At 36.4% G+C, this 24,459-nt stretch overlaps 1 protein-coding gene across 1 annotated transcript; it reads left to right on the top strand.

The window, feature by feature from the left end:
- Positions 1-2,309: 2,309 nt before the first annotated feature.
- On the top strand, positions 2,310-21,964 carry LOC127855063 (NCK-interacting protein with SH3 domain-like). Its single transcript, XM_052390398.1, has 11 exons — positions 2,310-2,568; positions 5,198-5,307; positions 5,871-5,929; positions 6,766-7,280; positions 7,985-8,158; positions 8,635-8,721; positions 9,761-9,905; positions 10,715-10,795; positions 14,378-14,599; positions 15,942-16,114; positions 19,339-21,964. Exons 1-11 carry the CDS (start codon positions 2,401-2,403, stop codon positions 19,522-19,524), a joined length of 1,920 nt encoding a protein of 639 aa, XP_052246358.1. The 5' UTR covers positions 2,310-2,400; the 3' UTR covers positions 19,525-21,964.
- Positions 21,965-24,459: the final 2,495 nt, after the last annotated feature.

Below are 24,459 nucleotides of genomic sequence, written 5' to 3'. Positions count from 1 at the left end.
AAATAGTGTATAAATATGATAAGGCGGACTGGGATAGAATGAAGGAAATACTCGATATAGACTGGGACAGTAAATGTAATAATTTAAGTACAAATGAGCAATGGGAAGTATTTAAGGAAACCTTAGGCAGTGCTGTTGACCAATGCATACCAAAAATATCAGTCAATAGAAATAGGAAAATTAAGGTTAACCTTGAAAGCAAGAAGTTTAAATCTAAAATTAGACAAAAGCAAAGACCATGGAACAGATATGTAAAAGAAGGTGACTTAAGGGCTTATGAGGATTATAAACGCACAAGAAATCAAATTAGGAATTTGACAAGGAAAATGATTAAACACAGAGAGAAGAAAATAGCTGACAATTCTAAAAGTAATCCGAAGGCTTTTTGGAACTATGTGAACAGGAAAACTAAAACTAAAGTATCAGTTACAGACTTATATAAAGATGAAAATAAAATAGACATGACAACAAACGATAGTAAAAAAGCAGGGGTTTTGGCGGACTTTTTTACATCAGTTTTTACTTTAGATGAGGATATTACACAACCAGATATTAGTGCTCCTCAAGATGTGCCATTTTGGATTTTTTAACAATTACTCCTCAAATTGTTGAGACAAGGTTGAAAAAATTAAATATTAGTAAATCCCCGGAGCCGGATAAATTACACCCAAGATTACTTCATGATTTACGTACAGTTTTGGCTACGCCATTATCGATTATCTTTAATAGTTCTTGGACTAAAGGTGAATTACCAGATGAGTGGAAATGTGCGAATATAACTGCGTTGTTTAAGAAGGGTGATCGCAAAGATGCGGGAAATTATAGACCAGTTAGTCTAACTTGTATTTTATGTAAAGTTATGGAGACCATTGTCAGGGAGGAAATGGTGAATCATATGAAAGTAAACAGATTATTTAGTGACAAGCAATATGGCTTTATCACTGATCGTTCGACAGTTTTGCAACTCTTAACAGTTATAGATAGGTGGGCTGAAATTTTAGATCAATGGGGAGCTGTAGACGTGGCCTATTGTGATTTCATGAAGGCATTCGATAAAGTAAGTCATGTAAAGTTAATTCACAAACTGAAAATGTATAATTTTGGGTCAAAAATATATAGACTGGATACAGTCTTTTTTGAGCAATCGAAAACAACGTGTTTTAGTAAACGGAGCGAGTTCAGAATGGAAAAGTGTTGTGAGTGGAATACCGCAAGGATCTGTGCTCGGGCCGATATGTTTTGTACTATATATAAATGACTTACCCCTGAGTCTATAAAATGAAATTGAAATATTTCTTTTTGCAGATGATACTAAATTTTTTAGGGAAATAATGAATCTAAATGATTGTGAGTTGCTTCAAGAAGATATATTTAAAATGAAAGAATGGTCAGATAAATGGAAATTAAAATTTCACCCGGACAAATGTAAAGTGATGAGAATTGGTAAAAATAAAACTAGTGACTTTGAATACAAGTAAGACAGGAATTTGAAACCTATGGCAAAAAGTATTGAAGAGAAAAATATAGGGGTTGTTATTGACAACAAATTGAAATTTGATAAACATATAAATGAAAAAGTTAATAAAGCAAATTCAATAGTTGGAGTAATAAGGCGAACGTTTGAATATATAAATAAAGAAGTTTTTAAAACTCTGTTCACATCGTTAGTAAGACCACACCTAGAATATGCTAATCCAGTCTGGAATCCACATCTAAAAAAGACATAGAAATGTTAGAGAATGTCCAAAGGCGTGCCACCAAACAAGTCCCTGATTTATCCGAAATGTCATATGAGGAGAGATTAAATGAATTGAAATTACCTACTCTTGCCTATAGAAGACTTCGAGGAGACCTCATTGAAGCATACAAAATAATTACAATGAAATATGACCCAGCAGTCTCAAACTTATTCGAGAAAAAGTCTAGTCAATCAACAAGGGGGCATGAGCATAAACTTTTTAAACTACGATCAAGACTGGATGTTAGGAAATATTCGTTTTGTTGTCGTATTGTGGACACATGGAACAAATTACCCGAACAGGTGATATCCGCCAAGACGGTACACTCTTTTGAAAGACGATTAGATAAATTCCTAAGCGATCAACCCATTAAATATCAATTCACGGAGTGTCTCAAATTTACTGGAGGTATAAGGGACAATTCTAGTGATGAAAACGAGGATCTAGCATTAAAGGATGCTGACACCAACCTACTGCTAGAACGACATCTGTATCTGTAAGCTACCTGCTTTAAAAAATAATTGTTAATGGGAAGTAACCGCTTAATCGGTTATGACAGCAATTCGCACAATCAAGCTCGCCAATTTTGGCAGATGCACCGGTTGTCAGTTTTTGCAATGATTCATTGATTTATGTCTTTGTTCTGATTATTTTTTCTACGATGTATCGTGCGTTGTATGATTATAAAACTGACGTGAACAAGTATTTGTCCTTTCAAACGGGCGATCAGTTCACCGTGCTTGACACTTCTCAACAAGACTGGTACTTGGCACAAAATGGTTTCGGAGAAGTCGGATACATTCCAAAAAACTATGTGGTTAAGGACGTAGTACGTTGATTGTAATTTTTTCGTTGAGTGCTTATTTTGCAGTTTAACATTCTATGACGTCTTTAAGAGACATTATCCGATGTTCTGTCCCCCGTGGCATTTGACATTTTATTGAAAATTAAAAAATTATGTAGCCGGTACTTATTTCTTCATCTGTATCTTTCAGACGCTTGACATGATTACGCCATATAGTAGGCGTGTGTAATATAAGTCATGTGGTATTATAAAACGGTCCAAAATCTGATGTCGTAAAATGCGTTACCGATTACCTTAAAATGATATTGTTTATCTTAAACAAACTTCTCTTTTAAAACAGACTGAATCAACATGCTTTTTGAGTATGAGTTTCGATTATATAGAGGCCATTTAACAGAAAATTGCCATAAATGTGAACATAATTAATTTGTTTTTAAATGCGGACAATGACCAATTTAGAATTTAATTTTTAATTCCGGGGTACGTTTGAGTATATTTACCGTACCCAGGGTTCATGTAAGTATACTTTAGAGTACCCAGGGTACATATAAGGTACCCGAGCCAACAATGACCAATCAAGCCTAACTAAGCCTACCTGGCATACTTCATCATAAAACAATTTGGATGTCCTGGGTAAAATACTGATCATCTTTTAAGTTGCGACATTTGAGAGCTAAATAGAAAAACAACAAGCTACATGTAACTTACAACAATACAACTTTTTTGTTTATGATTATATCATCAAAGTTGGCTAATTAGCACCACAGATTAAACTAAAATCTCAAAATATGCATGAACAGGTGTCAATAATCTTTAGTGTTTTATACAGGAAGGAAAAAGGGCGTGGTGCGAAATTTCAAAAAAGGGCACTTTAGCGCGCGACATCCATAAAAAGGGCACAAATATATCTGTATAGTGACTTAATAACAAGCTTTGTTACACACAAACATTGTATGTATAGTTTTGAGATTTATTGTTGAATAATTAAACCAACAAAACCCAGAATGTATATTTTATTATGTGTTTTATATTTTCATGTAGAAACAAAAAACAAGATTAAACACCATAGGATATATATCTTATACAAACTATAGCTTTTCAAAGAAGTCTTAGAATACTGTTAAATGAGTTACCCTCTTAAACAATTATTTATATTTAAAACGTTACACACATTGCACAAACAAGTCTTTTATATGCATCTTAAATGGAGATTCACACACACTAACACTTTGTTAAATAGTCAGAAAGTTCTGCGTAATGACATTGTTTTCATGACCACGTGATGTATTGTGTACATTTTATTTCGCAAAAAGTGTAATTAGGAACGGCGCCGTACTGTCTTTTGTTCATTGTCAATTAATTCAATACACGTTAATTGGTCTCCGATATAAACTTGTTTTGCTTACAAAGCAATTTGCATCAATTTCTAATTTATGTTACGTCGAAAGTGGAATGCCAAAATCGGAAAGCGTACGTTGCGACATTCTAAACACGAATGATAAGTGGTACAAGTTCAATATTTTTGTAAAATTCATATCTGTGTTTGCCAATTAACATATTTTGACAAGTTACAAACGGGTCATAATGTTCTTAAATGAACCAATGGTGCAGGCCTACTACTTTTACAACAATTAACAACTTTTGGCCAAGCAGGGTCCAAGACGGGGAATCAACTTCTTTGCCGACATTCACACGTTATTGTAATCAAAACATGGTGACAATAAACAAGCACGTGCTCCAATTAAGCCCGGTCTGCATAACCGTGAACAGCAAACGTGTTAAGATTGTCGTCTGCTACAATTCATCAACACACATCTACTGTGAGCCTGCGCCAATTGTATTGGATAGGAGGCGGAGCGTTATTTTAATCGACAGCTTTAATATGAGCCTGCGCCAATTGTATTGGATAGGAGGTGGAGCGTTATTTTAATCGACAGCTTTAATATGTCACGGGTTGCTATTTTCGGCGTATGGCCAATTTTCAGTAAGTACAGTGGACGTCATGGGGTTTTGTAATTGGCGTATGGAAACAATTATCGGGCGTAATATACGGCCGTACGCCGCTTAGTGCAAGCCCTGTAAATTAATTTTTATTAACTCACACTGTTTTAACTGAATTATGCATGAAATGCACAATTTCCACGTGAATAATATCGAGGTTTTCATCAAGTCTCCTAAGTAACTGTGCACGATTGTATCCGGACCGATTAGTGTTACAAAGCCACTGAAATTATCGATTGATATTGACACATGGTTATTCACGCATGACGTATTCACAACCGTGCGAATCTTCGCTGATAATAGTCGGCTTAGAAGCTTGGTTAAGAGGCAATTAAGATGTTATCAATAAGGTCGCGCACGGCGGAAAACAGGGCGGCGGCCTTTCAAAAGGGCAGCGTGGCGCTGATTTGCTTTGAAAGGGGCAGCGAGGCGCTTCAAAATAGCGGCGTGGCGCCGCGCCACGCTAAAACGGCCTGGATAAAACACTTATCTTACGTCATCACTAGAGCTGCTGAAATTTTGTCTAAAGAAACTACATGCGCAGCTCTGTGTGATGTTAATTTCCACCAGTGACCTAATGTTTCATCATAATGAACTATTGATATTAATGGTTGTTCCTTCAATGATTCAATTTTTGTTTTGTGCAATGCAGGTAGAACTTGCTGAGATCCTGAAATCCATTGATAGGGCACTGGAGATGATACATTATGAAGCTAGTAGCAAAGGTGGTCAGTACACACACATACAGAGAGAAAATCTCAAGTAATAATGACATATGTTTTTATTTAGTTTTGTATATTCACCAATCAACAGCATTTGTCAGTTTCAAAAAAACAACAACACAAGGTAGTTAGCCAGAGTAATTAAATAGTATGGTAAAGAAATATATATTAATCAAACATGATAATTAATAAAAATTCTTTATAAATTCTTAAATGATATTATATATATTTGTGCTATTGAACTGAGAACTAAATATAACCATAAAGTTAAGTACTTTGTTTTGCATTTGTATGAGACTTTTGATAACAATATTGTTTTGTAAGATAAGCAAGATGAACAAGTACCCTTTTACTTATATCTGTAAACCGATTTAAAACCTATCCATTGAGTCTGTAAATGTGGTCTGTAAATTGATGAAGATTATGGTATTTATAAACTTTTCAATGAATAGTTTAAGTGACTTTAGAATTAACGTAATTCATTCATGAAAAGCATTTCATTCACATACCCATGGCATTTGTTACACTAGTGTTACATGGTTGATGAAAGCATCACTTTTATCAACACCAACCAAACATAATTTTAATCTGTTTTTGTTTCAGAAAATTAACAGAACACAGACAGAATGTATTGCATAATTCACAAGCTGGGCATGAAGAGGGTAAAAAGCATATCCTTTCAAATATATTATTTGCTTTTTTATTCTTTGATTAATTCAATTAATTAATAAATTAAATTGTATGCTTAATTTGCTTCAAGACTACCGGTATACAATACATTGTATGCACTAACTGATGTTTTCCCTTAGTGGTATTTGTCTAAAGACTGAAGTAATGACTGAAATTATACAGTATAAAAACCTCCTAGGTTTAAAGACTTCAAGACTGAGAAATATACCATAGATCCCCTTTCGCCATTAAGTAGTACATCATCTCACATCGGGTAAGGGACAACGACAACGAGCGAGGCCTAGTATAGGGGAGATAACCCTGGGTTATGGTTATGGTTAGGGTTAGGGTAAGGGGTCGGGTTAAGGTTAAGGTTAGGGTTAAGGCTAACCCAAACCCGACCCCTAACCCTACCTCTAACCCCCCAATGCGCATTACAATACCCAGCCTCGCTCGTTGTCGTTGTCCTCTTCCCTCTCACATCTCTGATGTAGACAATAATTTTTTTGCCCTGCACACACTAGAATCATTTGATGTAAAAATTATAACAAATATCAATGAGAAATTAATGGAATAATTCATGAAACAATTATGGTTAAGTAATAAATTGAGGTAGTTTGTGCATTTTAGGAAGCAATGACTTGTACTTAGAAAAAAACAATACATTGAACTTGTGTATATGAACAAGCAATTTAAATTTGGAGAACACCAAATCAACTCAATATTTTAACAAATGGCTGTGATCTTGTTTTATCCCAGTTCAAGCTAGCAATGCCATATTGTGTAATATTAATTTAACCTCTTAAATACTTGAAATTGTTAATTTCAGTTGTGCAACCAAAACGTCAATCAGTAAAAAGATCTGCCCCTCCCCCACCCACCAGTGTGAATGAAATAAAAACCCAAGAAGGGGGACAACTCTTAAATACTGATGTATCAGCAAGAGTTACAGAACATGAACACAAAGAACAAACGAATAATTCTACCAAACACAATACTTTCAGTCATTTTGTATCAACTAGTCAAAACTTAGATACAGTCAAAGACAATTTGGACATGAATGTGAAATCTGCAGTGGACTCTATTGACACTGCTACAAGTCCCTTTCCATCACCCTCCAAACTGAAGACAGATGGAATATTATGTGGAGGTGGTATGGTTGTAGATGAAAATGTGGAGATCTCTGGACACCTAGGTAGCACTTTGATTGAGGAAGTCAGGAAAAGTACAGGCATTAGCTACAAGAAATCTTGTGTAGCTGTTGAAACTGTGTTGAGAATGATTTCTGAACATGTTCCAGAAATTGCTTCAGTTATCAACAGGATTTATAAAACAACTGAGGAGGTAATTTTCAATGTGCCATATACACAATATATTTTTTTATTGAGACTTTAAAAAGGATGTCAAAGACACAGTTCTGTGATTTATTCTGGTCAGTGAAAATTATTGTTTATTTAAGATTTAACTAAAGCTCTCATTTTGAACCTCTTTTGTATTAATTGAGGTCATGAACTTTGTAAGCGAGCCTTTCATACAACTTTTATAATATGCTTTTTAAGGCAAAGAAAACAGCTTAGTATTTTACCAGTATTTGTGGATAAATCTTCAATTTTATTTTTGTGTATTTACTCAAGTGTTGATGACAACAAATAACGTCCTGTAATTAATTCTCAAAGAATATGTATCCTCTGAAACTGTTCATAATATATCCTTAAAGAAATTGACAAAAAAATCTTCGAAATTTTACTTTGTATAACATGTAAGCCAACCTAAGGGAAAAGAGGGTTTAATGCGTGTGCGTAAAGTGTTGTTCCATATTAGCCTGTGCAGTCAGCTGTGCTGTGCTTTCCACCATAACTAGATTTTTGCTAAAAAGATACTTTCTGCATAGAATAAGTGCCTTAAAAGCAGAAAGTGTGGTCCCTGATTGACCTGTGCAAACTGCACAGGCTAATCTGGTACAACACTTTACAAATATCGGTATGCTTAAAGCCCCTTTTTCTCAGAGTGAGGCTCATGTTTATATATAGTTCTATCCCCCCATGCAGTCAGTGGTGAAGGCCGCAGTGTCTGCAGAGGAGGCCAGTTCTGACTATGAGCACCTGTGTGAGCTGTTCTCCCAGCTGACAGCCTGTAAGGACGACTCCCAGCAGAGGAGCTGGGCCCTGCATGAGGATGAGGGCACCATCTCGACATGCCTGCTTGACATGCTCTCAATACTGGTATGGTTTTGTGGGGCTAAATGCATGTGCGTAAAGTTTCGCCATAGATTAGCTTGTGCCGACCCAGTACGAGACTCATAAAGACAAATCTATCAAGCCCTTCAGGATAAAAGCTTGCAGATCATGAAGTTTATTCAAATTATAAATTTACCTTACCCTTTTACTATCTTGTTGATTAATTATTCTCAAGAATGGAAGGTTAGGCCCTTTTCTGGAATCTAGAAAAAAATGTATACTGGGTCTAACAAATGTTGAAAGCAGGTGCTATGGAGTCACTGTTAGTCTGTATGTTCATTGGTAAATATAGAAAAGGAAGCATTTTCGCATGTTGCTGCTCATATTAGTATCTTCAGAAACTGAAAATTCCTAGTAATACATTAAGCAATGGGTTTCAGTCGAATGTCCATAAAACATGTCTGGTGCATTGTTTAATCATCTTTGTGTCTTACACGGCTTAATAGTTGTTACGTTTTCAGGAGAATGCCAAGCCTTCTGTGTCACTCAGAGCCCTGGCCTCTGATAGCTATGAAAACATTCATCATTTAGTGCAATATTACCAAATGGTGAGTAAACATAAATGTATTTTTCGACATGGGAAATTACAATGTTATTCTTCTTTTAGGTAATTTGAATAAATACATGTATAAACACTTCTAAAATGTCAATCAAGTTTTGAGAAGTCGACTTTAGTTATCGTATATTTAGCAGTAAAACTCTTTTATTTATGTTTGTGATTTTTTAAAGCACTTGTCGTAGCGATTGTGTTTTAAAATGAAAGGTTATTTATTCTGTAGCTTGGAAGGAGTTTACATTGTAAACTTATTGTGTTAGAACTTAGACTTGCTTTTTAAAAAAGTTGAAAACATATTGCATTTTTTATTAAAATATCCTGAAAAAGGACAAATTGGTAAGAAATAATTAATTGGAGGAGCTGAAAATATTTTTTGCTGAAGTGTACATTATTGGCACGTGATGTTAACAAATTAAATTAAAAACTCTTTTTGTTAATTAAAGCCCTCTTTTGGTTCATAATTCCAAAGCTGTAATGGACTTCATCTGGACACTTCCATGTAATGGACTTCATCTGGACACTTCCATGTAATTGACTTCATCTGGACACTTCCATGTAATGGACTTCATCTGGACACTTCCATGTAATGGACTTCATCTGGACACTTCCATGTAATGGACTTCATCTGGACACTTCCATGTAATGGACTCATCTGGACACTTCCATGTAATGGACTTCATCTGGACACTTTCATTTAATGGACTTTATCTGGACACTTTCATGTAATGGACTTCATCTGGACACTTTCATGTAATGGACTTCATCTGGACACTTCCATGTAATGGACTTCATCTGGACACTTTCATGTAATAATGAGCAGCATTCTGGGGAAACTGTGCTTAATGCATGTGCGTAAAGTGTCATCCCAGATTAGCCTATGCAGTCTAAACCGACAGAAGACACTTTCCGCTTTTAAGGAATTTTAAGTTGAAAGGAGGTCTCTTTCAAACAAAACTCTAGTGTAGGTTAAAGCTTTACACACATGCATTGAGTCAAGTTTTCCCAGAACAAGGCTCTCATATCTCTAACAGGAGACCCGGTTAAAGCTGCGTCTGTTGCTGCTGCAAGTGTTTGGGGCCATGTGCACGCTGGACAAGCAGGGCCCAGTGATCACACTACTGCTGTGCTCTGTACTCACCACAGAGCTAGCCAAGGAACTACAGCTGAATATTGAAGGTACAGTGGCTTGATATGGGATCTTATGTGTCCTTCTCTGGAAACACGAGGTTAAATGCTTGTTAAACACTATAGCGTAAAGTATTGTCCCAGATTAGCCTGTGCAGTCAGCACAGGCTTATCAGGAATGACACTTTAAGCTGTTTATAGTTAGTCTCTTTCAAATTAAAATAAAGTGTAGGCGAAAAGTGTAGTCCCTGATAAGCCTGTGCCGACTGCACAGTCTAATCCGGGACAACACTTCACTTACATGCATTAAGCCCAGTGTACTCACCACAGAGTTGAATATTGCTGGTACAACAGCTGATAGTGGCAGTTAAATAAATCCGGTAAAACAGGGCATTACACATGTGCATAAGGTGTCATCCCAGATTAGCCTGTGTAGTCCTTTTATGTTATTTTTCGTATTAAAGGATGTCTCTTCTAAACAAAAATTCAAAAAACTTAGTACTGGTTATACCTATGAAAAAAACTTGAGAGTGTTTTGATAAGCCTATTGATGCATTCAAGCTTAAATATATAGGTTTAAACGTAATTGTATTAATTGAAAAGGCATTGTCTCGGCGGACATGCGCAGGTGATGGCAAAGTGTTTAAGAACATAAAAAATGTCAAGTGGAACTGCATATTAATTTGTTCTATGCAGTTATGTAAAGAACTAAGACTTAAACATCTGGTAAGACCGATATTTTGTTATAAATGATACGCCAAAATATGTAGGTCTTGTCTGTCCATTTGTGGGAAACCTGCATAGGAACTATGTTGTATTGCTGTTGTCATACCATGCTTTTATATATGTGTGTTTTACAGACTGCCAGCGTAGCAGCTATGTAGCGTTGCTGTTGTCCATGATATTTTCAACAGGGGAACCAGTGCCAGCCAGCTTGCATGGTATCTGATAATTTACTCATTTTTAAATTCTGTCTGTGACTGATTTACTCATAGTTGTGAAAAGAATAACTACCTCACTTGTTTTTTTTTTAAATTATAGGCCATTTAATTGAAGATTTTCCAGCATGTGTTCTAACAATGAATCAATCTTTTTTTCAAAAACTTGTATGTGTTTAGAAGTTTCTTAGGTCCTGCGGGGTCTGGGGCTGCTTTATGTGTAGACCTGGAGTGTGAGCACTCCTTCCTAAATTAATGAACTATTTGACTCAGGAAAGATGAGACAATTTGTGAACTATAGCTGCAATTTTCAATCAGAGTTTATTTTTTTACTCAAAGATATTAGCTCATCTATTTTTTGAAGAAAAAATGAGCTATTGTCATCACCTTGGCATCGGCGTCGGTGTCGGTGTCCGGTTAATTTTTGCGTTTAGGTCCACTTTTCTCATAAAGTATCAATGCTATTGCATTCAAACTTGGTACACTTACTAACTATCATGAGCGGACTGGGCAGGCAAAGTTAGATAACTCTGGCTTGCATTTTGACAGAATTATGTGCCCTTTTTATACTTAGAAAATTGAAAATTTTGGTTAAGTTTTGTGTTTAGGTCCATTTTATTCCTTAAGTATCAAAGCTATTGCTTTCATACTTGCAACACTTACTAACTATCATAAGGGGACTGTGCAGGCAAAGTTATGTAACTCTAACCTGCATTTTGACAGAATTATGTGCCATATTATACTTAGAAAATTGAAAATTTGGTTAAGTTTTGTGTTTAGGTCCACTTTTTTCCTAAAGTATCAAAGCTATTGCTTTCATACTTGCAACACTTACTAACTATCTTAAGGGGACTGTGTAGGCAAGTTATGTAACTCTGACAGGCATTTTGACGGAATTATTGGCCCTTTATACTTGAAAATTTGGTTACGTTTTGTGTTTTGGTCCACTTTACCCATAAAGTATCATAGATATTGCTTTCATACTTGGAACATTTGCAAACTATCATAAGGGGACAGTAAAGGACAAGTTGCATAACTCTGGTTGTCATTTTTATGGAATTAAGGCCCTTTTTTGACTAAGTAACTTTGAATATATGGTTACATTTTGGGTTAAGATCCACTTTACTTTTAAAGTATCAAGGCTAATGCTTTCAAACTTCAAATACTTTCATGCTATAATGAGGGTACTGTACCTGGCAAGTTGAATTTTACCTCGACCTTTGAATGACCTTGACTCTCAAGGTCAAATTATTACATTTTGGGAAAATTGCCATAACTTATTTATTTATGATTAGATTTGATTGATACTTTGACAAAACAACTATAACCTGACATACCACAATAGACTCCACCCAAACCATCCCCCAAGCCCCCCGAATCCCCCCCTCAATCCCCCCCAATTTTTTTTTTAAAGATCATCAAATAAATGACCACCACACCCTCACACTATACCCCCACCCCCCACCCCAAATTTTTGTTTATGCCCTCGGTAGGGTGGCATATAGCAGTTAAACTGTCCGTCAGTATTTTAGTGTGTCAGTATGTCAGTTAGTCCGTCCGTCCGTCCGTCCAAAAAAAACTTTTACATTGGCCATAACTTTTCAACTATTGAAGATAGCAACTTGATATTTGGCATGCACGTGTATCTCATGGAGCTGCACATTTTGAGTGGTGAAAGGTCAAGGTCATTCTTCAAGGTCAAATGTCAAATTTATGGCGTCTGTCCATCCGAAAACTTTAACATAGGCCATAACTTTTTCAATATTGAAGATAGCAATTTGATATTTGGCATGCATGTGTATCTCATGGAGCTGAACATTTTGAGTGGTGAAAGGTGAAAGTCAAGGTCATCCTTCAAGGTCAAATGTCAAATATATGGCGTCTGTCCGTCCGAAAACTTTAACATTGGCCGTAACTTTTAAAATATTGAAGATAGCAACTTGATATTTGGCATGCATGTGTATCTCATGAAGCTGCACATTTTGATCGGTGGAAGTTCAAGGTCAAGGTCATCTTTCAAGGTCAAAGTCATCCTTCAAGGTCAAAGGTCATTTTTTTTTTTAATTTCATAGCAGCATTCTCATGAAGCTGCACATTTTGAGTGGTGGAAGTTCAAGGTCACGGTCATCATTCAAGGTCAAAGGTCAAAAAAAAATCAAGGCGGCATTATCATGAAACTACACATTTTGAGTGGTGGAAGTTCAAGGTCAAGGTCATCTTTCAAGGTCAAGGTCATCCTTCGAGGTCAAAGGTCAAAAAATTAATATTTCAAAGCGGCGTTCTCATAAAGCTGCACATTTTGAGTGGTTGAAGTTCAAGGTCAAGGTCATCCTTCGAGGTCTAAGGTAAAAATAAAATAAAAAATAAAAAATTCAAAGCGGCGCAATAGGGGGCATTGTGTTTCTGTCAAACATATCTCTTGTTTTTTTCAAACATGGTTAAAAAACACAAATATTTATTTTTATTATTTTATTTTTAAAATACCGTCCAACCATCCCACCCAAGAATCCCCCCCCCAATTTTTTTTTTTAAAAATTGCATTTTTGGAAGATAATGTAATAAATGACCACACCCCCACACTATACACCCCCTCCACTCCACCCCTCCCTCCTTTGTGATTGAAATTGAGATAGGTCCCTACACCTTTAAAAAGAAAAAATAGATGAGCTGTCTGCACCCGCAAGGCGGTGCTCTTGTTTTAATTTTGGTATGGTCTTGTGCTGTGGGGGAAAGCCGGAGTATCTAGAGGAAACCCCACCTGTCCTGTATGGTAACCACCAACCAAACTCACATGCGCCATGAACGGGGATTGAACCTGGTCCGCCTAGGTGAGAGGTGTGTGTACCAACCATTTTTCTAGCCGGAAAGCTAGAACTGTTATTGTATTCAATAGGGACTGTTCAAATAACACTTGTATACTTATTACTGTGTATATTTTAAAATAACAAGAAAACTACAATTTATCATTGAAACTTGTTTTATAAAAACTATATTAATGAATAACAGTAATACTTATACTGTGTTTAGAAATAATATTAATTGGCAGTTAAGAAAGCATACATAACATGAATGAAACCCTTTTCATGCAGCATATTGAACATTTATTTGGGACTGTACTTTCATTTGGCATGCATTTTTAATTTGTTACATTTAACTCAAAATAAGAGAACAACTGTTAAGCAGACTGTGCATTTCACTGGAAACATTAAAACATATGGTATATAAACTTAATTCAAGTATCAAAATTGAGAATAATCATGAAAAAAACTTTTGCATATGAGATGTCCTTGTATAGGTTCATGTCAAACGTCATGTACTATGTTGTGGTGTACTTTTATTAGTGTTATTTCTCTTTATTTTATTAGACAAATTGCAATTGAATATACACTTGTTTGGCTTTTTGTTGCAATTGTTGAAACAAATTGGGCTTTCAAGTGTACAAGAACAAATGATGGACAAAAAGACGGCTTTTTTAAGTGAGTAAAAGTAAGATCAAAAGGAAAAATGTAGAACAAATTATGCTTGAAATTCTGAGGCATTAGCATTTATTACAAATATAATTGTTCAATGTTGTTGTTTTTTCAGAACACCTGAACTCAGAGTTTGTTCAGTTTCTTTTCAACAACATTGAGAACCCTGCCTCAGGAGAGCACGAAGATCAACTCAGTGATTTGCTTGTAAATCTTGTGCTAGCCTTCAACCTCCATTTTCATGTGCCCAGCAAAAACCTTGTCCTGCAGGTGATGGAGGAAAAGAAGACTGTGAAAGTGTTCACAGAGAAAATACTCCTGCTCTTTAATAGAGATGGTATGTGTGAAGTAATATTGCTGTTAAATGGAGATTGTATGTTTGAAAGTTTTGACAAAGGAAGTACTCTTGCTGTTAAATATAGAGAGATGGTATGTGTGAAAGTGTTGACAGAGACTATCCACAGGCTGTAAAATAGAGATGTATCGTGTGAAAGCATTGACTGAAAATATACTTCTGCTTTTCAATAGAGATGGTATGTATTATTAAATTTATGTGTGGGGTATGCCTTTGAGAGAAACAACATGGAGATAAACTATGAAATGGGTTATATTCGAGTCACTCCATAGGTTTGTTGATCTATCAATCGGTCTGTCCGCATAAAACAATATAAGTTTATTGAACAAAGAAGTACATTTCTTTAGTGATTTTATAAGCTCGGCTGTTTTCGGAGAAAACACGAGGTATTGTGATAGCCAGTCCGGCGTCTACCGTCCGCGTCGTGCTAAAACCATGACATTTGTTTCTAAAATCAAAGTGCTTCCACCTACATCTTTGAAACTTCATATGTAGGTGCACCTTGATGAATTCTACATGCCACACCCATTTTTGGGGTCACTTGGACAAAGGTTAAGGTCACTGTGACCTCTAAAAAAATAATAATCTGACAATCTTTCTTTTATTCAAAACTGCAACCGCAGCCGAGCGTTGGCACCCGTTATGCAGTGCTCTTGTTTAAACTTGCCATCACCATAAAGTGCAGACATAGGAGACAGCAGTTTCATGTGCAATAATCCATTTGTTCACGAGCTATGTGGCCCTAAACTTAGTCATAGGCATGGGTGCCATATAAAATGTTTAAAGTGTGTAGAGCTAACTACTTCATTTTTCAAGCCATTGAATTGAAAGATGATATTTTTTATCACTAAAGTGCAGATATGCCAAGCACAATTGTTACATTTATTGATTCACTTATTTTTGAGTAGTGTACCAATAAAATTGTCCATATTCATGGGTACCATAAACATGTTATTAGTGTTTACTACCTTACTCAAGTGACTGAATTTTAAGATTTAATTTGTTGTCACCATTATGTGTACATTTGAAAGACACAATTTGTACTCATAGTGGTCCATTTATTCTGAGCAATTTGCTCTTCACCATTGCCATGGACATGCAGTATTTAATTAAATATGTATACAATAAAAATAATAAACTAATAAGGGACAACACTCCACCTTCACTGGATTCAAGTTAAGAAGAGAACAAACCATTTGACAAAAGCTGAAAGTTTCATCCCTGATTATTCTGTACATACTTCACAGGCTAATCTGGGATGACAGTTTACCTTCATGCTTTAAGCCTAGTTTTCCCAGAATGCAGCTCATTTTGTCTCCCACAGAGGACCCTGTGAGTCTGAGTGAGGACACATCCAGCCCATGTAACAGCGTGATGAAGATGTTGCAGGACATGTACAGCCTGCCCGCCACCTCCTGTATCCTGTACACCAACGACGCCAAGGTTCTCATAGACATCATACTGAGACACGTCATTGACCTGTCGCCCGGAGACCAGGTGGGTGTAATATGACCTTGAGGTTGTCATGGACATCATACTTAAGCACGTCATTGACCTGTCGCCCGGAGACCAGGTGAGTGTAAAGTGACCTTGAGGTCCTAATAGACATCATACTGAGGCATGTCATTGACCTGTTGCCCGGAGACCAGGTGGGTGTAGTGTGATCTTGAGGTCCTAATAGACATCATACTGAGGCATGTCATTGACCTGTTGCCCATAGACCAGGTGAGTGTAGTGTGACCTTGAGGTCCTAATAGACATCAAACTGAGGCATGTCATTGACCTGTTGCCCGGAGACCAGGTGGGTGAAGTGTGACCATGAGTTCCTAATAGACATCATACTGAGGCATGTCATTAACCTGTCGCCCATAGACCAGGTGAGTGTAGTGTGACCTTGAGGTCCTAATAGACATCATACTGAGGCATGTCATTTACCTGTCGCCCGGAGACCAGGTGGGTGTAGTGTGACCTTGAGGTCCTAATAGACATCATACCGAGGCATGTCATTGACCTGTCGCCTGGAGACCAGGTGGGTGTAGTGTGACCTTGAGGTTCTAATAGACATCATACTGAGGCATGTCATTGACCTGTCGCCAGGAGACCAGGTGGGTGTAGTGTGACCTTGAGGTCCTAATAGACATCATACTGAGGCATGTCATTGACCTGTCGCCCGGAGACCAGGTGGGTGAAGTGTGACCTTGAGGTCCTAATAGACATCATACTGAGGCATGGCATTGACCTGTCACCCGGAGACCAGGTGAGTGTAGTGTGACCATGAGGTCCTAATAGACATCATACTGAGGCATGTCATTGACCTGTCGCCCGAAGACCAGGTGAGTGTAGTGTGACCTTGAGGTCCTAATAGACATCATACTGAGGCATGTCATTGATCTGTCGCCCGGAGACCAGATGAGTGTAGTGTGACCTTGAGGTCCTAATAGACATCATACTGAGGCATGTCATTGACCTGTTGCCCGGAGACCAGGTGGGTGTAGTATGACCTTGAGGTTGTCAAAGACATCATACTGGGACATGTCATTGACCTGTCGCCCGGAGACCAGGCGGGTGTAGTGTGACCTTGAGGTCCTAATAGACATCATACTGAGGCATGTCATTGACCTGTTGCCCCGAGACCAGGTGGGTGTAGTGTAACCTTGAGGACCTAATAGACATCATACTCAGGCATGTCATTGACCTGTCGCCCGGAGACCAGGTGGGTGTAGTGTGACCTTGAGGTCCTAATAGACATCATACTGAGGCATGTCATGTTTTATCATTAAATATTTATTATTTATTAAGGTGGTATTATTCATGGGACAGTTATTGTTTGTGGATTTCATTTGTTGCTGAAAGCACATATTCAAATGTCAAATTGTGACAGTAATTGATTGCATTAAAATAATTTAATCTATTTTTACAGAAATGTCCACATTTTCATGCCCCCTTTCGAAGAAAAGGGGGTACTAGTATATAGTTTTTACACTGTCCTTCAGTCTGTCTGTCTGTCTGTCACACTTTTCGTGTCCGCTCTCTTATTCAAATAGTTTTCATCCGATTTTTACCAAACTTTGTCAGAAGTTGTATCTAGACAATATCTAGGTCAAGTTCTAATATGGGTAATGTTGGGTCAAAAACAAGGTCACGGGGTCACCTAGTGCATTTCAATAACTTCTATCAAAGCGTTTATTGGGGGCATATGTCATCATATGGAGACAGCTCTTGTCAAGAAGATATTTTTCAAGAATGATTAAGACTCCAATTATCAAGTGACACTTAAGTTCAAACGTTTTATGCACATGTATAGTGAAGTTAAAGGGGAATTGCTGTTGTTATGGTTACAGAACTAGATAAAAACTGTATGAACAAGGGCTGTTTGTAAAACATGCATGCCCCCCATATGGGCTGTCAGTTGTAGTGGCAGCCATTGTGTGAATACGTTTTTTGGCACTGTGACCATGACCTAGTGACCTGAAAATCAATAGGGCATCTGCGAGTCATGATCAATGTACCTATAATGTTTCATGATCATAGGCGTAAGCTTTCTTGAGTTATCATCCGGAAACCATTTTACTGTGTCAAGTCACCGTGACCTTGACCTAGTGACCTGAAAGTCAATAGGGGTCATCTGTGAGTCATGATCAATGTACCTATGAAGTTTCATGATCCTAGGCTTAAGCGTTGTTGAGTTATCATCCGGAAACCATTTTTCTAAGCTGAGTCACTGTTACCTTTGACCTAGTGACCTAAAAATCGATAGAGGTAATCTGCGAGTTATGATCAATGTACCTATGAAGTTTCATTTTCCTAGGCATAAGCGTTCTTGAGTTATCAACCAGAAACCATTTTTCTATTTCGGGTCACCTTGACCTTTGACCTAGTGACCTGAAAATCAATAGGGGTCGTCAAGTTTCATGATCCTAGGCATAAGCATTCTTGAGTTATCATCCGGAAACCATTTTACTATTTCGGGTCACCGTGACCTTTGGCCTAGTGACCTGAAAATCAATAGAGGTCATCTGCGAGTCATGATCAATGTACCTATGAAGTTTCATGATCCTAGGAATAAACGTTCTTCAGTTATCATCCGGAAACCATTTTACTATTTTGGGTCACTTTGACCTAGTGACCTCAAAATCAATAGGGGTCATCTGCGAGTCATGATCAATGTACCTATGAAGTGGGTCACTTTGACCTAGTGACCTCAAAATCAATAGGGGTCATCTGCGAGTCATGATCAATGTACCTATGAAGTTTCATGATCCTAGGCCTAAGCGTTCTTGAGTCATCATCCGGAAACCATCTGGTGGACAGACATATGGACAGACATGTGCAAAACAATATACCCCCTCTTCTTCAAAGGGGGGCATAAAAATATACAATGTAGATCCTGCAAAACATAAATAAGTGCTTGAGCTAAGTTGATGGAACTCTGTATGTGGATAAAGGGCCATATGGAAAATATGCAGTTAGTTCGTGTTTTTTTCTTCCGATTAAATATTTGGTTGCTATGGTTACAGAAAATAGTAAAAAATATATTCTGGTTTTTGAGATTACTAAAAATGTATTTGAGCTGACTCCAAGACATTAACTTGGTAAGGGTCTGCTGTTTTTTTCTTTAACAAAGCACTTGTTAATCTTAATTACAATAAATTTGTGAATTAATTATAACAACACGAGGATCATAAGAAAAGTAATGTGATTTCATAAAAAATCTATTTCAGAATCGATCAGCCCACCTAAAGTTGATGCGACTTTACCTTGAAAATGCAGACTACTCCGAGACTCGACACAGGTATTCAGAACTCAAAGAGTGTCTGCACAGAATACACACGGAGGAAACAGAGATGGAGGACGATAAACATACTGTGGAGTACATTTTCAGGAAGCTCAACATGTTAAATGATTAGTTTTGTGTGTGTGTGTGTTTTCATTCCCCTGAAAGGGAAACATAGTTATGCACTGTCTGTCAGTTTGTCCGAATTTTTGGTTTTTCGCTTTCTAACCAGTTTTAAACTTTCTTGAAATGTTCATGACCATGGTAGCCAAGTTTAATAACCTGGCAACTCTCTCCAGGCACATCAGAGTTAGTGCTGTCTGTCTGTCCTGCTGTATGTACGAAAGTTCCTGTCACAGCCATAACTTTGCCATATATTGATGGGTTTCAAAATAACTGAACAAATGTGAACGACTTGTATGTGTAAAACTTGCCCCCCTACACAACAGGTCACACTTAGAGGTCAAATTTGGCCGTTAAACAGCCTGTCTTATAGTTGCTTGTATCACCCGTCTCTTTACCTCAAAGGTAAAGGTTACACTTAGTGGTCCAAAGTCAAATATGGCCATAACCAGCTTGTTTTTGGCAGATGTGAAGTTTTGAGACAAAAGATAAATGCACAGGCTGGCAAGGAGATAAATGCACAGGCTGGTAAGGAGATAAATGCACAGGCTGGTAAGGAGATAAATGCACAGGCTGGTAAGGAGATAAACGCACAGGCTGGTAAGGAGATAAATGCACAGGCTGGTAAGGAGATAAATGCACAGGCTGGTCTAGAGCTACTTTGACCAAGGACATCCATGCTGTTTGGACACGTCTTGTTGTATCTTTTTTTAATAGGTTGTTTAATGATGTTTTTAGCGTTAAGTCAAAGAAGTGTGCTAGCAATAAAATTATGTATAAATATATTTATGTATTTAATATCATTCATGAATGCATAGAAGTTACAGTATTGTGTATCCAGAGATTTCATTCAGAGGTATTCCTGAAATGCAATCAGAATAAACTTACTAAAACATTTATGTTATTTACTCATGTAAACAGAAAAGAAACTTGTTAATAGGTATGTTTGTATCAAAACAGGTGCTTTAATTGTAACAGAATGTTTAAAGATAATTTTTAAACCAGTTATTAGAATTAAAACATTTAAGCACCAATAGCATTCAAGAAAAGAAGTGAGCTTGGCTTAAAGATTTTTATACTTCCTTATCAAGTAGGTTTGTGTCATGGTACGGGTTACTATTATTAAATTATGCCTAATATCATAAGGAACAAATTGAGCTATTGTGATGTAACTTATCTTTATATACCTTATATCAAGACCTCACGGCTAATTATTAGGTATTTGGTGGGCAAGGTCAAGTGGGTTACTGTTATTAAATTATGAACATTAAGAACAAATTGAGCTATTGTGATGAAATGTATCTTTTTTTTTTAATTTTATCTTTATATTCAAGGTCACCAGCATTAAAAATATACAAATGGAACATGGTTAAACAGTTTGTGTTCAGTTATTTAAGTGCACATTACCCTTGTTAGTGATACAGAATTTTGTTTCATACCTACATGTTAATACATATAAAGCATTTCCACATGGTGTATTTAAGTACATTTTGAAACATTATTGAAACATGTTATTATGATTATATTCATATATGTCTTGTGTATAATCAGTTTTTTAACCTAGTAGCAGATAAGCTTTTTGTAAACCCACTTGTTTTTTTCATTTAAACAAATTGTAGCACATTAAAAATGTCACTTATTTTAAAGTTTTATATAAAATTTCACCTCTTTGTGTTATTGAACATGAATTTTTTTTTGTTTACAAAAAAATCAAAATAATGTTTAAACAATTCAATATGGATTTTAATCCTGCCCTATAAATCATTGTTTCTTTTTAAATTAATGTATTGTTCAGATTAAGTTTTAAAGCAATAACTTTTAAATAAAGGCTTTTTTCACTTTTAAATTCAGGCATTGTGCACTATAAAATTAAGTTTGTTAAGTGTAACTGGTATAGCTGCCTGACTGAAGCCCGAGTGCTCCGTCTCACTTACATTTGTATACCTTTATGTGTCAATAATAATATGATTGGAGCCTCGATCTAGAAAATCAAGCTACTTGCATGTGAGTAAAGTTTAGTCCTAGATAAGCCAGGGCAGTTTGCACAGGCTAATCAGAGGATTCTGCTTTAACAAATATTTTTTGATTGAAGGGAGTCTCTTGTTAGCGAAAATCCAGTTAAGGCAGAAAATGTCCCTGATTAGCCTGTTATGACTGTTAAGGCTAATCGGCCACAACACTGTACACATCAAGCCCAATTTTCTTGAGCAAGGCTTATATATTTCATATATCTTTCATACATTGTTGTTAGTTGGTGTTTTCCTTAACACTTTCTGATACTTTTATAAGTTACAGAAAAATAGCTTTTGGTTGTGGTACATTATAAAACAAATCGATCACACTTAAAATGTATGTTTTTAATATGTTTTTTCTTCCATTTGGTTATATTATCACAGTTTATTTATCATTCCACATGCTTAAAATATTGCCTCAATAAACCAACAAGTGTATTTGGTTTGTCTTCATGAATTACGCTATCATAGGCTGCAACCACAATCAGTTTCTCTGCACAATATATGCAAATAACTTGAAATAAGACGTTATGATTTCAGCTGAGGCAGACACACACAAAAACAGATTGATTTGAATGATTACCTATTTGCTCATCTGAATGACTACTTTGCATTTGCTTTATTGCAGGTGAAAATTTTATTTTTAAATGTAGTATTCTGGCTGCATGCAGCAGATGAATTTTACACTCTGATGCAACAATTAAAGATTTTCTATGGGAAATCTATATTTACCCCTTACAACAGGTGACCACTGGGTCAGGTTAGACAGTACATATTCCTAATGTCTAAAAGAGACTCGTTGCAGATTGAGAGAGAAGTTGCTAGGCAAAATGGTAAAAAACCCTTGACCTATCATAGAAGGACCTAAAACAAAATCACTGTATTTATCCCCTTCAAGATGCTGTGCACACAAAAGAAAGCAAACACTATGGACGTGTCAAACCCAGCCCTGTTGTATGCAATTCGGAATTATTTTACTTAGTAGTCATGAGCGTTTATCTAGAACATTATAAAGCGTTTGTAACGCAAAACAATGGCATAATTTTGAAAGTTAGTTTTAGTTAAAATTTTAAACACTGTTGCTTTCATAAAGTAACCCAAATAAGCCAGTTACTGGGGGGTTAGGTGTTATTCTATTGATGAAGAGATCCTGGATTTGATTTTGGATGTTTTCCTAATTTTACTTTAGTATTTTATTGTGTATCGTTCTCTTACAGATTACATTTCATGGCTTTTTTTCTTCTTTAACAAGGGCCTTATATTGGCTGCTTCCCCCCAAGAGGAAGGCCCCTTCCCCTAAGAGAATATCTTTAAAATGATGCAAATTTCCCCAAATTTCAAGCTTTGGGAAATGTCTTTCAGTTTTGTCGATAATTTTCCCCAAAATGAAAAGCCAGGTCCATTCCTTACACCCCCACCAAAAAAGCCCTGCATTTTGTATATCCAGCAATATTTAATGCATCTGCGCCTTGTTTTTTTAGAGAAGATTTTAAAGTTATTTTGCTACACAAGTCTGTATGAAGGATGGGTTTAGGAGGACAATTCTGTAGCAAAATGTTTATGCATGCACACACTGATTACTTAAGGACTCCACCATAAGCAGATATGTGTTCCGTTCAGCTTACATGAGCTGTCAGAGGACAGCGCGCTCGACTATTCGAATGCTTGACAGTATAACGTAAGCCATCATGGGGAGATTGTTCAAATTATTCAATAAAGTCAAGGTAATAGTTCATGTATATTTTCACAATCTATTGAACATTTGTAAAGACATAGAACAAACTAATAAGATTTTATTTCAAGTTTGATAGAAATAGCTTGGGTGGGATGGTTGGACGGTCCTTCAAAAATAAAGTAAATAAATATTTTTGTTTTTTTAACCATGTAATGTTTCAAAGAAAAAAATTTTATTTTTGGGTTGGGTAGGGGGTGGGTTGAGAGGGGGGTATAATGTGGGGTGTGGTCATTTATGAGACCATCTTTCAGAAATAAAAAATTGGAGTGGGGGGTTTGTTTTGTCAAAGTATTAATAAAATCTGATCATAAATAAAGAAGTTATGGCAATTTAACTAAAATTTATTCTTTTGACCTTGAGAGTAAGGTCATGGTCAAATTGAACTTGCTATGGGGTACAGTACCCTCATGATAGTAAGAAAATATTTGAAGTTTGAAAGCAATAGCTTTGATACTTTAGAAGTCAAGTGGATCTAAACACAAAATTTAACAAAATATTCAGTTACTAAGACAAACAAAAAACCGTCGGAGTCGGGTGATGCTCCCCAAAGGTTTTTTTGTCACAATATTGCACTATATATTCAGATAAAAGGAAACGTCTTGAGGGGCATAACTTTGGACAAAATAATACGACGGATGGTTTAGCAACTTCAAAATTTCAAAGGGCCATAACTCTCTAAATAAATCATCTAACCAAAACCCACTTATAACATGTGCATCTCCTCAAAGTAGTTAAGCTTCCCATAAAGCTTTATTGTATTCCAGTCAGTAGTTGGGAAGAAATAGCCCGGACAAGAATTGCACTATATGTACAGTTTATAGACAATTTCAAAGGGCAATAACTCTGTGAAAAATCATCCAACCATTACCAGCTGATAATATGCACATCTCCTGTTGGTAGTGAAGCTTCCCATAAAGTTTCTTTGAATTCCTGTAATATGTTGCTTAGAAATAGCTCGGACAAGAATTGCACTATATGTACAATGGAAAATTTCAAAGGGCCATAACTCTGTGAAAAATCATCCGACGAGAACCGGCTGATAATATGCACATCTCCTCTTGGTAGTGAAGCTTCCCATAAAGTTTCATTAAATTCCGGTAATAAGTTGCTGAGAAATAGCTCGGACAAGAATTGCACTATATGTACAATGGAAAATTTCAAAGGGCTATAACTGTGAAAAATCATCCGACGTGAACCT

This window comes from Dreissena polymorpha, chromosome 13 (assembly GCF_020536995.1).
Source record: "Dreissena polymorpha isolate Duluth1 chromosome 13, UMN_Dpol_1.0, whole genome shotgun sequence".
NCBI lineage: Eukaryota > Metazoa > Mollusca > Bivalvia > Myida > Dreissenidae > Dreissena > Dreissena polymorpha.
This window is presented reverse-complemented; position numbering and strand designations above follow the sequence as displayed.

Coding starts and splice junctions, on each gene's coding strand:
- LOC127855063 (XM_052390398.1), top strand. CDS start 2,401: ATGTATCGTGCGTTGTATGATTATAAAACTGACGTGAACAAGTATTTG. Junction 2,569..5,197: donor ACTATGTGGTTAAGGACGTA/GTACGTTGATTG, acceptor TGTGCAATGCAG/GTAGAACTTGCTGAGATCCT. Junction 16,115..19,338: donor ACCTGTCGCCCGGAGACCAG/GTGGGTGTAATA, acceptor AATCTATTTCAG/AATCGATCAGCCCACCTAAA.